The sequence below is a fragment of the Corvus moneduloides genome, chromosome 2 (assembly GCF_009650955.1).
Source record: "Corvus moneduloides isolate bCorMon1 chromosome 2, bCorMon1.pri, whole genome shotgun sequence".
Lineage (NCBI taxonomy): Eukaryota > Metazoa > Chordata > Aves > Passeriformes > Corvidae > Corvus > Corvus moneduloides.
In genome coordinates this window covers 117,440,071-117,458,470 of record NC_045477.1, presented here as the reverse complement: position 1 = coordinate 117,458,470, position 18,400 = coordinate 117,440,071, and the positions used below count along the sequence as shown (strand labels likewise).

Sequence of the window (18,400 nt, the reverse complement as noted above, 5' to 3'; positions counted from 1 at the left end):
GTGGCCAGCAGCTGGCTGGCTGAAATCACTGCATACCACAGTGCTCAGCAATGTCTTGCTGTTTGCTCAGTAGCCATGTATTTGTATCAACAAGCCACTGCTTTTCAGAAAACATTTGTAAAATATAAGATGTGACAAAGGACTGTCCCTGTGTGTTTAGAGTGTCCCACCCATACACAGCCCCTTGTGGAACACGATGACACCAATTTCGTAAAATACCCAAGGTTTGTATAAAGTTTGGTTACTGACAGAGTTGTGCACATACCTGCACTGCCTGTCCATTTAAAACCTCTGTGAGCTTAAATTTCCAGCACACAAAATCTGTGTTTTTTGATAAAGTCTAACTACAGACAGGCAAGACTGAGGACTGAACTGATGAGCATCTGCAGCTGTACCTCACTCTCTGTAATTACACTTGCCTTTATGTTTTTTATTCTACCTGTTCTACACAGCTCATTTTTTTATTCAATGGGCTCACACTTGTTAATAGACAGCACGCCACTTCTGCAAATGGACTGCCAACTTCCAAACTTCAACAAAGGCAGTCAAACACAAAACTGCATCTACTGAACAACATTTGCCTGAAGTGGTTTAAGAAGTATCACTTGAGAATTGTGGTCACAAGCACAAGTTCAAATATTTCATGGGCTGCAAGAAATGCCAGGTTAGGAGTCAAGTGGTTACAGTGCTGAAAAAAGTACTTTATCTTGACTGAAAATCGATCAAGTCAAAAATCTACCGATTGGGGGGAAAAGAAATAAAAACCCCAGTGATTTTTGCAGACACATAACACAACTTTGTGTCATTAAATTAATAAACAAGCCATTATTTTGATTCAAATCCCAAGCCTTTGAAGTTCTTCAGCATACAAAAAACACTTGTGCTTTAAGAAAAAAAGGCTTCTGTGAGGTTGGTTACTGGAATTCACCTGAGCAACTGTACATTAAGGGTATATGTACCAGGTGCTGTTCCAGACAGAGCCTGAGATAAAGATAATAGTTCAGGGATTATGAACAAGGGTAAAAAAAAAAAGACATTAAACAATTTCCTCTATCTTTAGAAACCTTGTGTGCCTATTTTCTGTTTCATCAGAACCTTGCTGGATTGAAAGATAACATGTTGTATCCTTGTGAGATCTTTACTGAGGTTCACTGATAAAAAAGAATGAGTCTATTTCTAGAAGACAGAAATGAGAACCAGCAATCCCTATCTGGTTTCTCTGCTGAAACAAGGGTTGCTTCCCAATTTTATCTTCCTGCACAGGGAGTTGAAAAAGGCAGAAGGCAAGAAAGGGAGAGCAAACAAAAGTTTTCCACTAGAATAGCACAGGCAGAGGAAACTGGATCTGTTCTTGAGCATAAAATGAAGAATGCACATAAAGAAGGCGATGGAAAACCCCTGCTAAGCTGTGCAGTTTCCCATTTACAAGACCTATCTCCAATTCTCAACCAGCACAATTGACTATTTTTCCAGTACTGGGACATTTTTAATATGATAAACCAAACCACAGACCTTGTCCATACTTCACAAATGTTCCATGCTCTTTTGCAGATCTGTGCAATCCCATTTGGAACAAATCCCTCTGATGTGCTAGCCTAGCTCACGTGCCTTTTCTTCATGCTTATCAATCATTCTCACACTGAACTTGTGACAATCACATTTTCCTCAGTAAACATGCCTGTCTCTGAAGAGATGAACTTCTTCCCCATTTCAGCACCTTGGATGCCCATCCAACCACATGGACAGCATCCAGGAATGCTCCTAGCCAAAAATAATTGCGAGAGCACTTAGGGAATTCTAAGCAGGTATTTATGTTGTTCTTACACTCTTCCTTATGCAACAGCTGAGTACAGCTGGAAAGAATACTGTGACAGATTCGATCTTCAGTCTCACTAATTTAATGTCATTTTGGGCAAAGTGATGAAAAGAATTGTTGTCTGGAAAGCAAATGGAACAGCAAAAGGAAGGAAGGAGCAAACTGCTCTTCTGCGACTGGAAAAATCTTACTGTGATGTCTACCTGAACTAGTCAGCACTCATCAGCTCAACTGGGTATGTGTTTATTTGGGAATCACAGGGCTTTCCTCCACAGTCACAGCTTTGGAAGCCAGCAACAGGAGCAAAGATTTCAGTAGTTCTCTCACAAGACATCTGAACTTGCCTAAATTCCAATCTGGCTCAATAAACATTAACTAGCTAAGGAAAATAAACAAAAGATATTTTCAAACTGATTTTTCCTGTCACAGTTAAAAAAAAAAAAAAAAAAGAGTTCAATCTAGAAATACAAGTATGTTTTGACTGGGTTTTGCAAGTAGCATTCTGGCAGATGGCAGGTATTTTCTATTATTTTTTCGAAGCAGCAGTGCACCACCCGGACTGTGCTTCCTGAGGAGGTGTTTTTATTACCAGCTGCTAAAGACTAAATCTGCGATAAACACCAGACTCTGATAAATACCACTGTTAACAGAGAAGAGCAAAGGAAATGGCATTATTCCTTCAATGTTCCAGTTAAGACCACTCTATCCCTTTCTCCACATAGCAGATACCCACACAACAAAACTGGGTGACCTACGCTGATTGAAATAAAAGAGAGTTAATCCAGTTTTCAGACAGTAGACAATTCTCAAAGTCACTGCTCTTACTGCTAGCACAGAGACCTGTGGCAGGATTTTATGAATACAACCACGTGACTTTGCTTCTATTATGGCAACATACATCAAATAGAGATGAAAAAGAACTCGTCAGCTCTTTTGAGAAGCCTGTCTTCCACTGATCAGATGCACAGCCTTTCTGGATGAAACTGCTGACAATCTGTACTAGGTGACATAATACCAAACAAAAAGAAAAAAATTCAAAGGGCTTACTGAGATGTAAGCAACACTGCCCTGTGAGAGCAAAAAGAGCAGCACCCAGAGTCCTGCAGCAAACTCCTCCAGCAGTTTCACTTGTGATTTCACAGAGATGACTCAAAATTAGCCCACTGATTTTGACATTTTGTCACAGAGTACAAATTATCCCACTCCAAATCCATACACAACCTGCATCACAGAAAAAGAAAGCACTGTGGCTATAACTTAAAGCCAGTTACAAATTTGAGTTAAATGACCATTATGTGAAGAGGGGAAAAAAAAATAATGGGCATAAGCAGGCTAAATTAATATATAGAATAATAAATCAGATGAAGAACATGGAGAAGGTGAATGAAGAAGTTCTGTACTGGGTTGAACAATTTTAACAAAATATTCTGGAAATACTTTTATATGGCATGAAGGACAAAAGCATTTTATTCTACCCACTTTTTAGATTATCTAAAAATTATTTATCAGCTTTCTATAAACATGGAAAATGACAATTTAAAAAACAGTAATTCCTTTTCACTTCTTATGTGGGTTTTTTTACGGAACCTCATGATAAACCTTTTAGTTACAGAAATAGGCTTTCATTATCTTGTATAATTAAAGAGAAAGAAAATGTAAATTTTTCAGTTGCCATGTTCTTCTAGTCTGACACAGAGTATTTAGGTTTACAGCATTTAGCCTGGCTATTCAAGGGATGTTATCAGAGGCAGAACAGAGAACACAGAATTCCAACTGCTGCCCTCTTTCTCTGAAAGACCACCCTCTCACTGCCCAAAACCTAACACACATACTGCAGCAAGCCTAAGAGCTTTTTAATTTTGTAAGTTTAATTAAAATATTTTCCTCCTCTCTTATTTACTTGACTGTCTACTGCTACATGTTCTACTTGGGTGAAAATCTCACATACCGTGCGCAGTGTGCCTAAGACTCGCTTTGGAAACGGAGCCTTAAAAAACACTGCTGAAGGCAAAGATGGAAAAAACGTAACACAGAGGAAAATAGAAGTTAATTTTACATACCTAACTGCTGTAAGACAGTTGCTTTTACTTGTGCAGGAAGGTTTTCGATCTGCAAAAGCTGTTCATAAGCTTCCTTTGCAGAGTGATACTTTCTCTGCAAAAGGAAAAAAGTAAATGGATTAATCATAGAGCTTACAACAGATCACCAATAGCAACAATTTCACAGCACTGACAGCACACAAACACATTGACAAAAAAATTCTAGAATTTTTTTTTTTTTTGCATACAGTGCATATGAAAGCTTTTATGAGTGATGTATATATAAGGTAAGAGAATAACTTCCATAAATAGAGTATTTTAATAGAAACTGACTACTTAAAATAATTGAGGGAAATTTGCAAATTATTAAATTTTGTCAATTCCTCATACATGCATTATGCTTCTTACACTACAATGAATATTCTGCTTTTAAGGGGAATACTTGAATGTGCATCTACATCTGAGAAAACCCCACACAAATTCCTCCCAGAAAATTTGTAACAAAAACAAAGATCATCAGTAATTGGTGCCTGGTATAATTTTGCCTCTTTCCTTCCTTCGGTATTTTTGAACTGCCTCTTTCAAGATACTTGTTGTTCTGGTAAGAGTCCCACCACATGTAGAATTAAAAGGATTATGCCTAGATAATGAAGGTATGACATCTTATTATCTGCTGTGTAGTTTAGGTGTGCCTACAGTCTGGAAACACTCAATTTTCAATTCCCTATACAAACAGGTGTGGGTACAGAGAACACATTTCCAGGTTAGGCTTGGGTCTTTCTTGACTTCTGTGAACTGTATGAGCTGTTTTGTATATATTAAAGGTTAAGACTTCTCAATCATTACGTGATAAATTATTTGCTAATAATTTCAGCATTTATCTTTGCATTCCCTAACAATAATTGCCTAAAAGTGAACGTATTTTAAATTTTAAACTGTTCTGTGCCTCCTCTTCCACAAATATGCTTTCAGATAATTCAACATTAGACTTCATCCTGGCAAACAGATGAAGAGAGTATTAAAATAAATGGGGCCACCTAAATGCAAATGACCATGGCTTAATTACATTTGTTTTAAGCAAGGAGTACACAGTAATGAGTATTGGTGTTTTGAAGGGACAACTGGGAAGAAGACTCTAAACAATTAAATACCTACTAGGACTTAAAAATGTTATCAAGTTCTTGAAATCTCAAAATCACAAAAGACAACTCTGGTGATTTTAAAACCTTATTCTAGTCAGGAAGAAAAATTAAAGTAGCAATTACATACTTTCAAATGGAACAAGGGGAAGTTGGTAGAAAAGATTTTTAATTGGTGTTCATGAAATGCAGACAACTGGTAAGAAAACAAATAATATAAATAAATAAAATATCCATGTCCAGCAAAAGAAAAACAATCAGGAAAAAATTTTAAATTTAGCATCGGGAACAAAATTTGTAGTTTATGACTATGGATGTTAAGCAAATGAACAGAAGTTCACTGTAGAGCATGACAGCAGAGGCAGCAATCCAGATGTCAAATTAGGTAAATGTTAGTGCCTAATAGTCACACTTTGAAAAATATATTTATAGGCTCAGGAGGTTTCAGAAAGGCCTATCAAAATAGAGCAGGTTTTCCAGAGCTAGAGTATTTTTTACTTTTGTTATTTGTTACAGCATTTACCCTTTAGAAATCTGTTTACCTAGATGCCTTAAAATACTAACAAAACCTGTCACAATGTTTACATTTGGTTTTCTTTCATAGAATCAGAATGGTTTGGGTTGGAAAGGACCTTAAAGATCATCTAATTCCAACCCCCTGCCATGGGCAGGGACACCTTCCACTAGATGAGGTTGCTCAAAGCTCTGTCTCACCTGACCTTGGACACTTTCAGGGATGGGGCAGCCCCAGCTCCTCTGGACAACCTGTGCCAGGGCCTCCCCACCCTCACAGGGAAATCAATATGCTAATTCCAAAGTCCTTGATGTTTGGCTGCATCATGAATGGTCTTAGAAATGGAAAAGGGGAGGAGAAGCCAATCCAGCATCTTTCTATAGACACCGTACAAGCCATCTCACTTTCACACGTGAAATAATAGAAACCAGCATTAAACACCATAAAAACCACTGCTAATTCTCATCAGCACCAGGCTTGTCTCTTGTGCAGAGCTTGGCAATCCATCATTTGAAGTGCAGTACTGTGGTACTTAATTAAGGAATGAATTAACTTTTTCATTAATATTAAGAGAGTAGATAATTTTCAAGTATATGGAGGGACTCAAAAAACTGTTTCACTGTGTCCCGCAAAAGAAACCGAGCAGCCAGCCTGCCTCCAAAACCTCTCTCATTATGTCAGAGATAATATTAAGAATGAAGCCAGGACTCTTTTGGTTCTCTTTATGTTCTGGTCAAATTCCAGAAAATAAGATACCCCTCCCAACCAGAACTGCGAGACAAACCAAAGAGCAGAATGCACTGAAACTTTTTTGCTCTGACTTGCACTAAAACAAAGCTCCTGCTGCCTGTATTTCTCAGCCAGAAAGCACAGCTTAAGCACAGCTAACAGTGGTCACACACTTACACAGGACACCTGGCACGGTGACCTGGGGTGTTTAACTTCCTTCTGATGTGCTGGAGTAAAACAGAACTAATGTGTTGAATGGAATCTGGATGGTGGCCAAGTAAGAACCACAACAATCCATGAAGTTGCTTAATGGTGCGTTGGGATGGGATATTGCTGTCCTGTCATACGGCTTTGCACCAAAAGCATTCAGAAGAAAAACGTTCTGTTTATCAGATTTATATTTTTTTATTTATATAGAAATACCTAAGGCCACTTTTCACTGTGCCATCAAAAGACAGCACTTACTTTCTAAGTGACTGAAAATACAGTTTATGTCTGTCATCCATTTCATTTACAACAGGTTTTGTTTTCATGTCACATCCCTTCCTCAGTCATATGATACCTATACACGTGGTAAAAGGGCACAACATCTACATTATGTACCCAGCCAGTCAAATCTCAAATATATCATAGCTATCTCAGTAGCCACTTGGTTTCAATTTACTCATATTCTGGAAGCTCAGAAGTTCTGTAATTTCCCAAAAATTCACCTGAAAAGCTCTGTGGTAGCATCTGACACAGAATTAGTAACACAGCTCTATTTGCTATTGACCTCAGATCCCTAATGTCACATGCACCAATTTAATTTGCAAATTTAAAAACTTTTAAAATTACACTTAAATTTGAAAATTTCATGTCAATTATACTTAAAAGGCACCTGGGCAACTGTGTGTGTATATGAGAAACAATATGAATATATATACATGAATTGAGAAACTTCATATTTTAAAATCAGTATATAACCTTTTAAATATAAATATAATATCATAAAAGAATTTTCCTAAAAGTTGTATTTTGGGATTTTTTTTTTGCACTATAATTGGGAGATTAGCAAATAGGTGTTTATTAAGATAGCTATTCCATTTTTTAGCATGACACTCCACATAAAAATGTTTTTAATTTAGCCAAAGCAAATAAAGTTTCTGGAGTGATTCAAGACTTAAGACTAACTTTACTAGAGCATCTGTAATCTGAATTCCACCGACTGATTACATCACATAGTTCAAAACTCAACCACACCTTACAAAAATGAGCTTAAAGCTTACCTGGATTTCATATAAGTGGGCAATGTGAAACTGAACTGTAAGAGTGGGAAAATCAAAATTATTAGTTTTAATGAACAACAGCAATTACAATGTGTTGCTTTGAAGTGAGGGATAAACAACGTTTCAAATTTATCAATGCAAACCCAAGAAATACTACATTTTGAAGACACCAAAAGAGTATTTTTTTACATTGATATATTACACTTAATATACCAGACCTGACAGAAAATGAATCTGTATCCTAACAAAGCACAAAAATTGTGAACAGATATTGAGAAAAGCAGTCCATGGATTTTATTTGTATTTTGAAACAGAGTCCCCACTAGCCTTTCAGTAAACTTAGCAATAAAATCTCTTGAAGCTGAGGTAAGAGAACACAGGTAATACTTTCTGTACATAACCAAGCTAGAAATAAACATTTTCATTCAGCTGCCAAGACACAGACTAGCTGGGTTACAGAACATTATGTTACACACTGCCAGTTTTACATGGGATCTTAAATTTAAGTGGCTTTTTCTTCCTTTTTAGGAATTGTCTTTCCCCTGTTAAACTCAACTAAGTGTTAATTGCAGGTGATATTCTGATTATTACTGTAAAGCATTTTCAATTCCTCATACAAATTGTCCAGAATGCCATAATACTACCAGCACCTCCTGCAGGTAAGAGGATTGCTGGGCGGAAAAAGAGAAATGAAAGTTGCTCAGGAGTAAAAGCAGAGGAAAAATTACCCTCACACTGCTCAAATCATCACAAAAAAGACTTGAGAACTGCTAATCTAGACTATCCATGAACCAGTAGATAGCTAAAGCTAATTGAGATGAATGTAATCCTCATTCTGCTTTGATGAGGAAAGAAAAGTTCCTTTGAGACAGACTTTTGCTCCATGTTCTTGAGGATTACAAATAAGAAAATACCTGCGTTTGAGTCAAGCCCAATTTATTTCAATTACACAGATTTCTTTCCCTTGAAGCTACAGAATAGTGTGACACCAAATTACCATACAGGTAATAGGGAGTTCAAGGTTTCACTCTGGGTCATAAGGGAGGGAAAAAAATCTTCCTTTGTGCACTGCTTTGTCCTTCACTATAAAGACAGAAGCCGAATGCACTTTGGAAACCAGGTCAGAATGAAATGCATCATCTAAAATTTTAATAAACTTTTTGTGTTCCTTGCTAAAGGGCACATAACACACCCATTATGTTCACTGCATCATCAAACTTCACTCTGTACTGATGAAAGAAAAACCCTGCTTTTGTTTCCAGAGTTCATTATCTAAAAAATCTCTCTATTTTTTTCCTCTCCTAACAAAACCCTTTCAGTGTGAAGCTCCAAGATGAAGTGATGCCTTGGAGGGGAAAGGAAAATTAAAGGTGTCACATTAGAGACTGCCTAAATAGGAAGAGGAGATGCTTAGCACTCAAACATTTCTGCTAGGAGCACCCTCAGTGTAATGCTGCTACTCACCCAGCCTTTAGAAATGCAAGGGGGAGGATTAAATAGAGCATTTAGTGAGGGTACTCAACACCCCAGGGCAGGGGGTGCGGTTCTCCTTCCCAGAACAGCACAGGGGGACCTGACCAAGCCCCTCCCATTCCTCTTCACTCTCTTCGTTTGGGTTTGTCAGGCAGTGAAGCCTTTACACGGGGCCACCCCTCTACACAAATCTGGGGGCAGAGAGGACTAGGGGGGGTTAGGAAAACCTTACAGAAATCCAGAGATTTAGTGAAAACCGATAAAGTTAGTGAGAAAGAATATGAACAAACATGAAATACAATACAGAATCACGTGTCTGGTAGAAAAGCAATAAAAGCCTATTGACTCAGGGAGAATTCTGCGAATTTTTACAAAATTATCTGTGCCTGTTCCTGGTAAGTGACAAAGCTTTGAAGACGGCCTTGAAGCACAGCTGGCTCTTTGATACAGCCAGTGGTTTCAGCCATGTGAACAAACTTCCTTTCACTACCCTTGATCACAGAACATTCACAATTCCATCCCAGTCATAAAGAAATGCTTTTAAATATTTTATCCGATGCCTCTGAAGTTAAGACTTAATTAGTAACTTAAGCTCCACAGCATGAAGATACCTTAAAACCTGAAGGAATCATCTCCTTCACAACTCTCTGCCTTTTAATTCTTACAGACTCCAAAACACGGAGAAACACATGTTTATTCTTGCATACAATTCCACTAACTGTGGATAAATACCTGCAGGACACTCTGTTACAGCCAGCAGTACCTGCTGCCTGTGACAGATCACACTGCACTAAAGATTAAAATGTTCAAATACAGACTAATACACAGTCAGCATCAAATAAAACAAAATACTGAGTTTTTTACCTTTCCTTATTTCTACAGTCTAAGATTGATGCTGAATTTTAGGTCTATAAATTTACCTGGCATGAAAATAATCACTGAAAATTTACAGATTATCAAGATGATGCAAAGTTTTAAATAATTACAATTAAATGTGTGCCACGGCACAAGCACTCGGTTTATAAATAAATAAAAAGCGGTCAAACAGTAAGTTTCCTCCAGAATTCAAGTCTTCAGAGTAATGAATAGGCTAAGTCTCAATTTTTACTTATTCCATTTACTGAAACAATGCACAATTCCACTGGAACATGTCTCCCTCGAGAGAGGAGACAGGTTTTGTAGTCTCCCTCTCTCCATACCAATTATTTTGATTTTGAAGCACCTGTTCATTAAAAATTGATACGGTCGTGAGCATAAGACTTAAAAAAAATCCACAACAAAATAAATACTTATTAGTTACTTACTTTCAGCGTTAGACAAAGTGCAGGGGTTGCAGTCAATCAAAGCTAACTGAAAATGCTGGAAAGAAAAAAGAATTATTTGCTTTTTCAAACAAAGTAATACTAACACTTGGGCAAACTACTAAGAGTAAATCAATCTGTACTTGAAAATCAATACTGCATTTTACCATGTGTCTTAAAGAAAACAGTTTTCAATTTTTGTTCAACTGCTTACTAGAGGAGAGTAAATTTTTTTTATTGCCAACACTGCAATGCTTCTAGTAATTTAAGATGGCAACAGACACCTTCACGAAACAACTGGAGTAGCATCTGGAAGGATGAAGGCATCAAATGAATGGTCGAAACTGGAAGATCAAGTTTAAATCCACAGCTGGGACTGCAGACACACCAGCTCATAGCCTCATAGAGATTAATACTTAAGTTCTCAATCTATCTAGAAAAATAGAACACTATTCCTAAAAAATGAGTGAATTTTAAGTCTTTAAAAAACTGAACTCTTGTCAAGCATTTAATTCGAATACCTCTACATGAAAACATGAGTTCATAAGGAGTTCAGAAGTTCTCATATCCTCTCTTCCAGATGTTGAGAAAACTTCAGTTAAACATTAAAGCTTGTTTAATTTTCATCACTTTTCCTCAAGGAACATGAAAAATATCTTTTAAAACGTATCTGCATTCTTAGTTCTGAGGTAAGTTTTTCACTCTTCCATAAAGAAGGTCACAAAAGCAGAGCAATGAAGTCTGTCTGCAAGTGTCATGTTAATTCATTGATCACTATTGAGTTTGAGACCCAAGTGTTTTAAAATGAATGGAACAGGCATAGAAACTCCAGTGCCTCTGTTCCATAAACTTCCAAGAAAATCCCCACACGGTGTAAAATTTTGACTGACATATTAGTTCAACAGAGAATAAGGCCTAGGAATACAGAGCCCAGGAGTTACCCTGTGAAATACTACTGTTAATAAATACAATTATTTACAAAACACAGTGTCAGGTGATTTCTAACACACAAAACATGATTGACGCTTTAGTATGCTTTGTTTTCTTAGCTTAAAAAAGATAACTTAGCTCCAACTATTCAGGATGCCAAACTAGGTGGCACTGGGAGCCTACTGGTGTAGCTGGGAAGAAAAAAAATCTTTATCAATGGATATATGCAACACATTTTCAGTATTGTTGTATTCAGAGCTATTAGATGCTACTTAACTTTCCCCATGGTCATAATAACTCCTTGTGTACAGCATGTCTGTATAAAACCCATCTCTGAGATTTGTAAGATTTTATCAGACCATCACATTTCCCAAAAACCGTAATTTTAGCAGGGACAAAAAATTAGAAAATTAATGTATTACCCATAACAAGACAAGAAGAATGCTGACACTCCCATGGGCTCTGACATACACTGATGCAGCTTCCTCCTCACTCAATTCATCATTATCATTTGTAACATATAACAGCATTTAAGAAATGAACCAAACTCAAGCCGAATAACAACACAAATTCATGATTTATAATGAACATTTTAGTAATATCCCCCCAGAAGAGAACACAAAAACCAATGGATTCACATTGTAAAATAACATTTTAACCTTAGCGCAAGCATTAAATAATAGCTTACAAATATTAATTATTAGCTTATTTCTCTGCTGTGCCTGTTCCTTTCTCTACTGATCAGCAGGCAGACAACTTACAGTCTCCCCTCACTTACATTGCAATGCAGGTTGAGTGTCTCAGAGACATCCTTTAGTCTGTTACCATAGTGATTCTACTAAGCAGGCAACTTTAAAAAAAAACAAACCTAAATAAAAATAAAATGCTCTATCTTAAATTGCATTTTGCCTGCCAAAAGAAAAAAAAAGGCTCTGGCCTGTACAACTGAGTGTTACCAATCTAAAAGGTACAAAATCCTTCCTGTACAGATGTGTCATCTTGCACCATCACTTACAATTACTATGAAAAGATAAAGCAGAATGGAACAGACTTGCTCTCACCTAGCAGTGCCATTATAAAAAATAAGCAGATCTAAAGAGAAAAGATTGACAACTGTTCTGTAGCAGCTTTTCTGAAGGGTTATTGCAGTGAGACTCACTAAGAGAATGCAGGCAACCATATAAGAAAATCGAATCATTTTAATATATAAATATGCCAATAGTATCAAGTGCTATACAGTAAAAAAAAAAAAAGCAGAAATAATTCTCAGCAATGCCTCCTAAAAATTTAAACATTCACTGCTACAGTAGCCAACTTGTGAAATTCGAAATCCACATTATGAAAATTTTCTAAGTGTGGTAAATTTCTACTTGTACTGTTCAGTAATCTATGAACAGTAAAGAAATTGATAAACCAAAGCCAGTAATTACAGAAAAATACACCGTTAGCACTAGACAGTTATCACAATTAAAAGCAATACACAGAAACCCCAGAACCTTTCAAACCAAGAACCTCTGAAATGCACCTACACAAGCAAACCTACACCTCTTGCCGGATAAATAATACATAGCTCCCCGTTAAGTATTCAAAATCAGACAAAAAACCCCCATGCACGAATTCTAACACATCGACCTTGTCAGCCAAAAGCAGATCCACTAATCACAATTACCAGCACCACAAAATTAAAAAAATAGTAGTAATTTCCAACTTCCATTTCTGCAACCAACAGCAGCGGCTGGCAAACATCTGCACCCCTCTCAAATATTGCAGCACTGAGCTGGCTACTGCTGTGTGGAATAGTTGTTATGCAGGAGAGGCCGCTGCAGCTCAGAGACGACACACAATACCTCAAGGCAGACAGCAGTCTATAGAAATTCAAATCCCCAGTAAGAGGATTTACCTAGAAGGCAGTGTTCTGAATGTTAAAAACTAACAGGCTCTCCTCAAGGGCTGCGGCTCAAGGCACAATCACAGAACCGTTTAGGTTAGAAAAGACCTTTAAGATCATCCAAGCCCTAAATCACCTTGATTTGTAGCCATCTGTAATTGCAGTTATCTACAGCCTATTCCATCTCCTCTAGAGCCCTTGACTTGCCCATGATTGTGGAAACAATTCTGAAGATAACCTTTCCAAGGATGAGAAGTACAGTGGATTCCATGTAAAGAGAACTGATGAAAGCACTAGGACTGGCAGTAAAGTAATAGTAATCTGACACTGATTTAGGTAACTTAACATGCTTTCTCTCATAGAATCAACACTGATTCTTTACAATTTAAGAGGCAAGTACCCCAGGTTTTGTTGTTTCTTTAATCAATTAATGATAAAAGCAAAACGAACCCTTTTCTTTTCAGTGCGAGATTTTCAGTACTGTCTCTGTTTACACCCAAACCTGAGACCTCAACATAGTGATTCTACTCCCTACTCCTCTCCAGGGTGACATCAGCAAGTTTAATAGCTCTCGGCTCTGCATTTATTCAGCAAGCAAGGCAAGCCATCACCTGAAACCTGACAATCCTCACCGACTTACCATGAAGGAAAGCTCCATCATGACTCAGTAAAATTCTGTCAGGAGATGGCTTTTTCTGCCTATGTGACCTAGGTGTGATGCCCGTGTTGCTCAGAGCAGCTTTTGTTCAGATAAGTAGGACACGGAGAGCCTTGTGTAACCAGCCAGGGCAGAGTGCCAAGCCTCCATTTGCCAGGCATCTCTGGGACCAGGGGAGAGGGTCAGGAGAGGACAAGCTCCATGTGCTGCTACAGCAGCTCATCCTGCTGCTCTCCGCTGCTTTCTGAGCTCAGAACAAATTCAGCTTGCGAGATAAAGGTTTGCATAGTGTAAACACTCAGGTACTTTTTGTCCAACATTAAAAAAAAACCAACTTACAGACAGAGGAGAAAAAAACTGCTCGAGGACAGAAGGAACAAAGGCCACATATACATATAAACTGAATAGGAGCAGTGCGCTCTGAAAAATCCCTTGTTCTGACAAACTCTAAGAGAAAAATTATTTTCAAACAGAAAGATCATACAAGCTGTATTTCTGCAAGCCAAAAAAGGGCTGCATTTGTATTTACTGACCAATATCTTACCTAGTGATTTTCACAAAGCTATCTCAACACTCACGTTTGTCTCCACATTTTATGCATTATTTCTGCAACATCAGAATTTAGCTATTCCTGTGCTAACAGCCTGAAAGACTGCCAGCAGCAACAAAATGCCACAGGGAAACGGGATGGCTGGGAGTCTGCCGCCACTGCCGCACCACCAGCACGGCCATGGAGCTGATCCGCCCGGAGCTGGGGTCGTTCCAGGACTCAGCCTCCAGCCCCCACAGCCGTCTAGACTGCATGGAAAGCACAGCTCAGTCCTTGCCGGCAACCTGTGGCTACACTGCGATGATTTCTGGTGCCCTGCTTGCCAAGCCTGCAGTTACAGTTACACCTAATAAAGCTGCATCAGTCCAGACCCAGATGCCTCTTATGGACAAGGTCCATGAATGAAGTGCACCAGAATCACTGAATATCCTGGGTTGGAAAGGACCCAAAAGGATCATCGAGTCCAACTCCTGGCCTTGCACAGCACCATCCCCGAGACTCACACCATGTGCCTGAGAGCGTTGTCCAAACACTCCTTGAGCTTTGCCAGGCTTGGTGCTGTGATCACTGCCCTGGGGAGCCTGTTCCAGGGCCCAACCACTCTTTGGGGAAAGAACCTTTTTCCTCATATCCAACCTAAACCTCCACTGACACAGCTTCAGGCCATTCCCTCAGGTCCTGTCACTGTCACCACAGAGAGGAGATCAGTGCCTGCCCTTCCTCTGCTCCTCACAAGGAACTTGTAACTGCACTGAGGTCTCCCCTCAGTCTCCTCCAGGCTGAACACACCAAGTACCCTCAGCTGCTCCTCACACGGCTTCCCCTCAAGACCCTTCACCATCCCCACTGCCCTCCTCTGGATACTCCCCAATAGCTTCATGTCTTTTTTATACTGTGGTGCCCAAAACTGTCCCCAGCACTCGAGGTGAGCCCCCCCCCCCCCAGTGCAGAGCAGAGCAGAGCAGAGCAGGACAATCCCCTCCCTTGCCCACCTGGCAATGCTGTGCCTGATGCCCCTCAGGTGAGGGATGTCCCTGCTGGCTGCCAGGGCACTGCTGGCTCATATTCAACTGGCCACCAACCAGGACCCCCAGGCTCCCTTCCACAGCACTCCTCTCCACCATATCACTCCCCAGTCTGTCCATAAATCCTGGGTTGCTCCACCCAGCACCAATATCCTCAGCTTGAATGCTCAACTTCTGAATCAACTTTTCCTCTTCCCATGGTGTGGTCTTCCCCACCTCCCAAATGACCGAAGACACCACACAGCACGGCAATTTGATTTTAGCACTTACTCCTCTTTGTAATTGGGACATTTCTAAAATACATCTGTAATTCTCTTTTACAGGAATTAGTTAAAAACCCGAGTGAAACTAGGTAAGAGAGAACAAAAGAGAACACTCTGTAGGCCAGACATTGTGGTATCATTATCCACTGTCGAAACCAGTCACACTAATAACTCTCCTGCAGTTTCATTACAGTGCCATGCTGCATTAAAAAACTTCCATGGTTTTACTTCTTGTATGTGTCTTTCCACCATTGACATATGCAAACTACAAAGACTAAGAGAGAAACTTCAATCCCAAATGCTGCTTTCCATCCACTTACATTTTTATTGAAATTATATTTTGATCAATTTCATTTTGCTTTCCACAAAACACTTTCTGTGTGAAGTGCTTGAAATCTTGGATATCCAACTTGCAAAAGCCAAAGCCCTTCGCTTTGGTTTTTACCTAAAAAAGCAGCTGTTTCTCATACAATTATAGACATAAAACCATACATAAGAAACTAAAACTTCTCATAAGCACATATACTTTGACTAGTTATTTTTAGTAATTAAAACACATTCGGGTTTCAATGTACAGTGTTTAAAATTACTAATCTAAGCCCACATGAAAGATAACTAGGTGGTAAAACAGCCCATGAAGGCTCAAAATCACAAATTTTCACTTTCCTAAATACTTGTTTACTTATTACTCAGAGAGAACATAAAAAATGAATGATATTTCTATAACAGCTATGTGCTGGCACATAATAGCTGCACTAGCTAAAAATATCTTTCATAAATATATATATAAAGACAAATATTTGAATAAGTGATAGAAAAGTGTCTGACTATAAATAAGTACTTCAAGCCGTTCATTGGTACATCAGTATTTAATTTCTTTATATTTCATGCATATTCATAAAATTCATGCATGTTTTCCCAATAAATTTTAATTCTTTTGTAGCCTTTTTCTTATCCTAATATAAGCAGCATGTCTTAACATTATGAAAAAATGAGAATCTTTAGAAGAATAATTAAAAAATTAAAATTATATTTAAATTGATGATTTACGGGCAAGATGAAAGCATAAGCCTAAAGCAAACTACTAGAATAACTGTTTTGTGTGTAAAGAAGTAGGAAAAAATTCTGTAAGTGAAAGACAGTATTTCTACTAAAAGGCAGATAATTGGTAGCATGAGAAATTTAGTTGTCATTCTTCTAACAGTTTTGTTACTGGGTACAGGGTGCACCTGTAATAAAACCAAGTAAAATTCCCAAAGCAAAACATTGCTTTGTTTGCTATAAACCAAGCTGCTGATGTCCAGCATTCCTACATTAAAAAAAACCAACCCAAAAACCAAACAAAATCCAACAAAAACCACACAATCCCCCCACCACCACAAATCTCCAAACAAAAGCAAACAAAGCTTCCCCTCATAAAACCAAATCCTCAGAAAATCTGCCCTCTGGCCCCCACTGTTCCTTCAATGTTATCAATCTAATAAATATAAAAAACAAAGATTTCTTTTTTCCCTGTAAGCATGAATTCTGTATTCAAAGGGCTTTCAGGATCATGGCTCTAATTCCCCACCAAAAACGCTACAAGACTTCAATGACACCAAGCAGGATGAGCACCAGAAGGGAGACTGGCTTCCCATAGCTGTCACCTGGTGCTCAGCTCCCAGATCTCAAAAGGCTCTGGAGCAGTATGTCATAGGGGAATGTCCTAGAAAATGCTCTTTGTAATCTTTAATTCCCACGTATTTGCTAGAAATTGTTTAAGATTCAGTAATACTTCAGAGAACAACTGAGACACACATGCAAGACAAGATGATTACATACACTATGCCAAAGATGGAGGCCAAAACTGAAAAAATATATTCAATAAATAGGAAAATGACCAGGACAGAGAGTGACATGCCAGAAATAGTGGCACGTACTCAGAAGTATGAATGTTTTTTCCAACTACATCTATCCAATGAATAAAAAGATACATTATATTCCTAGAGATCTTGCTTTATTTCCCTTTCAGATTATCACAGTGCCACCACACCTACCACCACTGAACACAGTATTCCTTGTGTCATTTGTAGGAAATGGTGAACAGGAAAGGAGCAGCAGGATGTAGTAAACTGTGAAAAAGCTGGACTGTGAGGTAAACCTTAGTAGCATGTTGTTGCTACAGTCATCAATTAAAAAAAAAAAAATCCATCCCTCCAAGTCGCTGCCAGCTCATTTTGGAATTAATTGTACTTTTCTGATGAATAGGGCAAATTCAGCTTTCACGTCTTGCCTCTGAAGGTAACACTGCCCCATCTGTCAGGTTACACAAGGACCATTTTCTTTTCAACCAGAAGGGATACTTTTTTGTTTCCTTAATGTAAGCCTGAAGGCCAAGTAATTTTCAACAGCACTGGTGTTGCAAGAGCTTATGGCAATGGGTAACAGAGAAAGTCAAGGGTTCTCATAGTAATTTGCAAGTCTTAACTGCAGAACAGGCAAAACCAGTAATTGATTTTGAAAAAACACTGGGAGTTGATTTTATGCTTGTTAAACAGCACTCTAGCAATTATCTTGATCATCAACATCTTAAAATAGTAAAAATTAATTTTGTGCTTAAATTGCTTACATAAAATACAGATGATTTATGTTAATGCTCTAAAATTGTGAAAAACATGGAATATATGACCTTCAGACTCCCATCTTCCCCCTTTGACTGAGGACTCTTACTGACAATGACTCTTACTGACAATGACTCATCTGTTGGCAATGGTTTATTCTTAGCAATTACAGACTTAACATGAATGTTTAAATACCATCAAAAACATTAT

The 18,400-nt window shown here is 38.3% G+C and overlaps 1 protein-coding gene across 20 annotated transcripts in view; it reads right to left on the bottom strand.

Annotated features, from left to right (window-relative positions):
* The window catches only part of KDM6A (lysine demethylase 6A), a 151,929-nt gene that overhangs the window by 49,323 nt on the left and 84,206 nt on the right, over window positions 1-18,400 (bottom strand). For 8 of the 20 annotated variants that reach the window (XR_004238549.1, XR_004238552.1, XR_004238555.1 and 5 more), the window contains exons 7-9: window positions 10,280-10,334; window positions 7,503-7,537; window positions 3,877-3,970 (exon numbers count right to left, since the gene is read on the bottom strand). Coding sequence is in view for 7 of the 20 variants with exons in the window: in XM_032100983.1 (XP_031956874.1) it covers window positions 3,877-3,970; window positions 7,503-7,537; window positions 10,280-10,334 (184 nt within the window). In the remaining 13 variants the exon portion in view is untranslated. Of the gene's footprint in view, window positions 1-3,876; window positions 3,971-5,124; window positions 5,191-7,502; window positions 7,538-10,279; window positions 10,335-11,628; window positions 11,903-11,984; window positions 12,974-13,734; window positions 13,756-18,400 lie in introns of those variants that run through there. The other 12 variants (XR_004238548.1, XR_004238551.1, XR_004238550.1 and 9 more) reach the window with 6 other exon arrangements.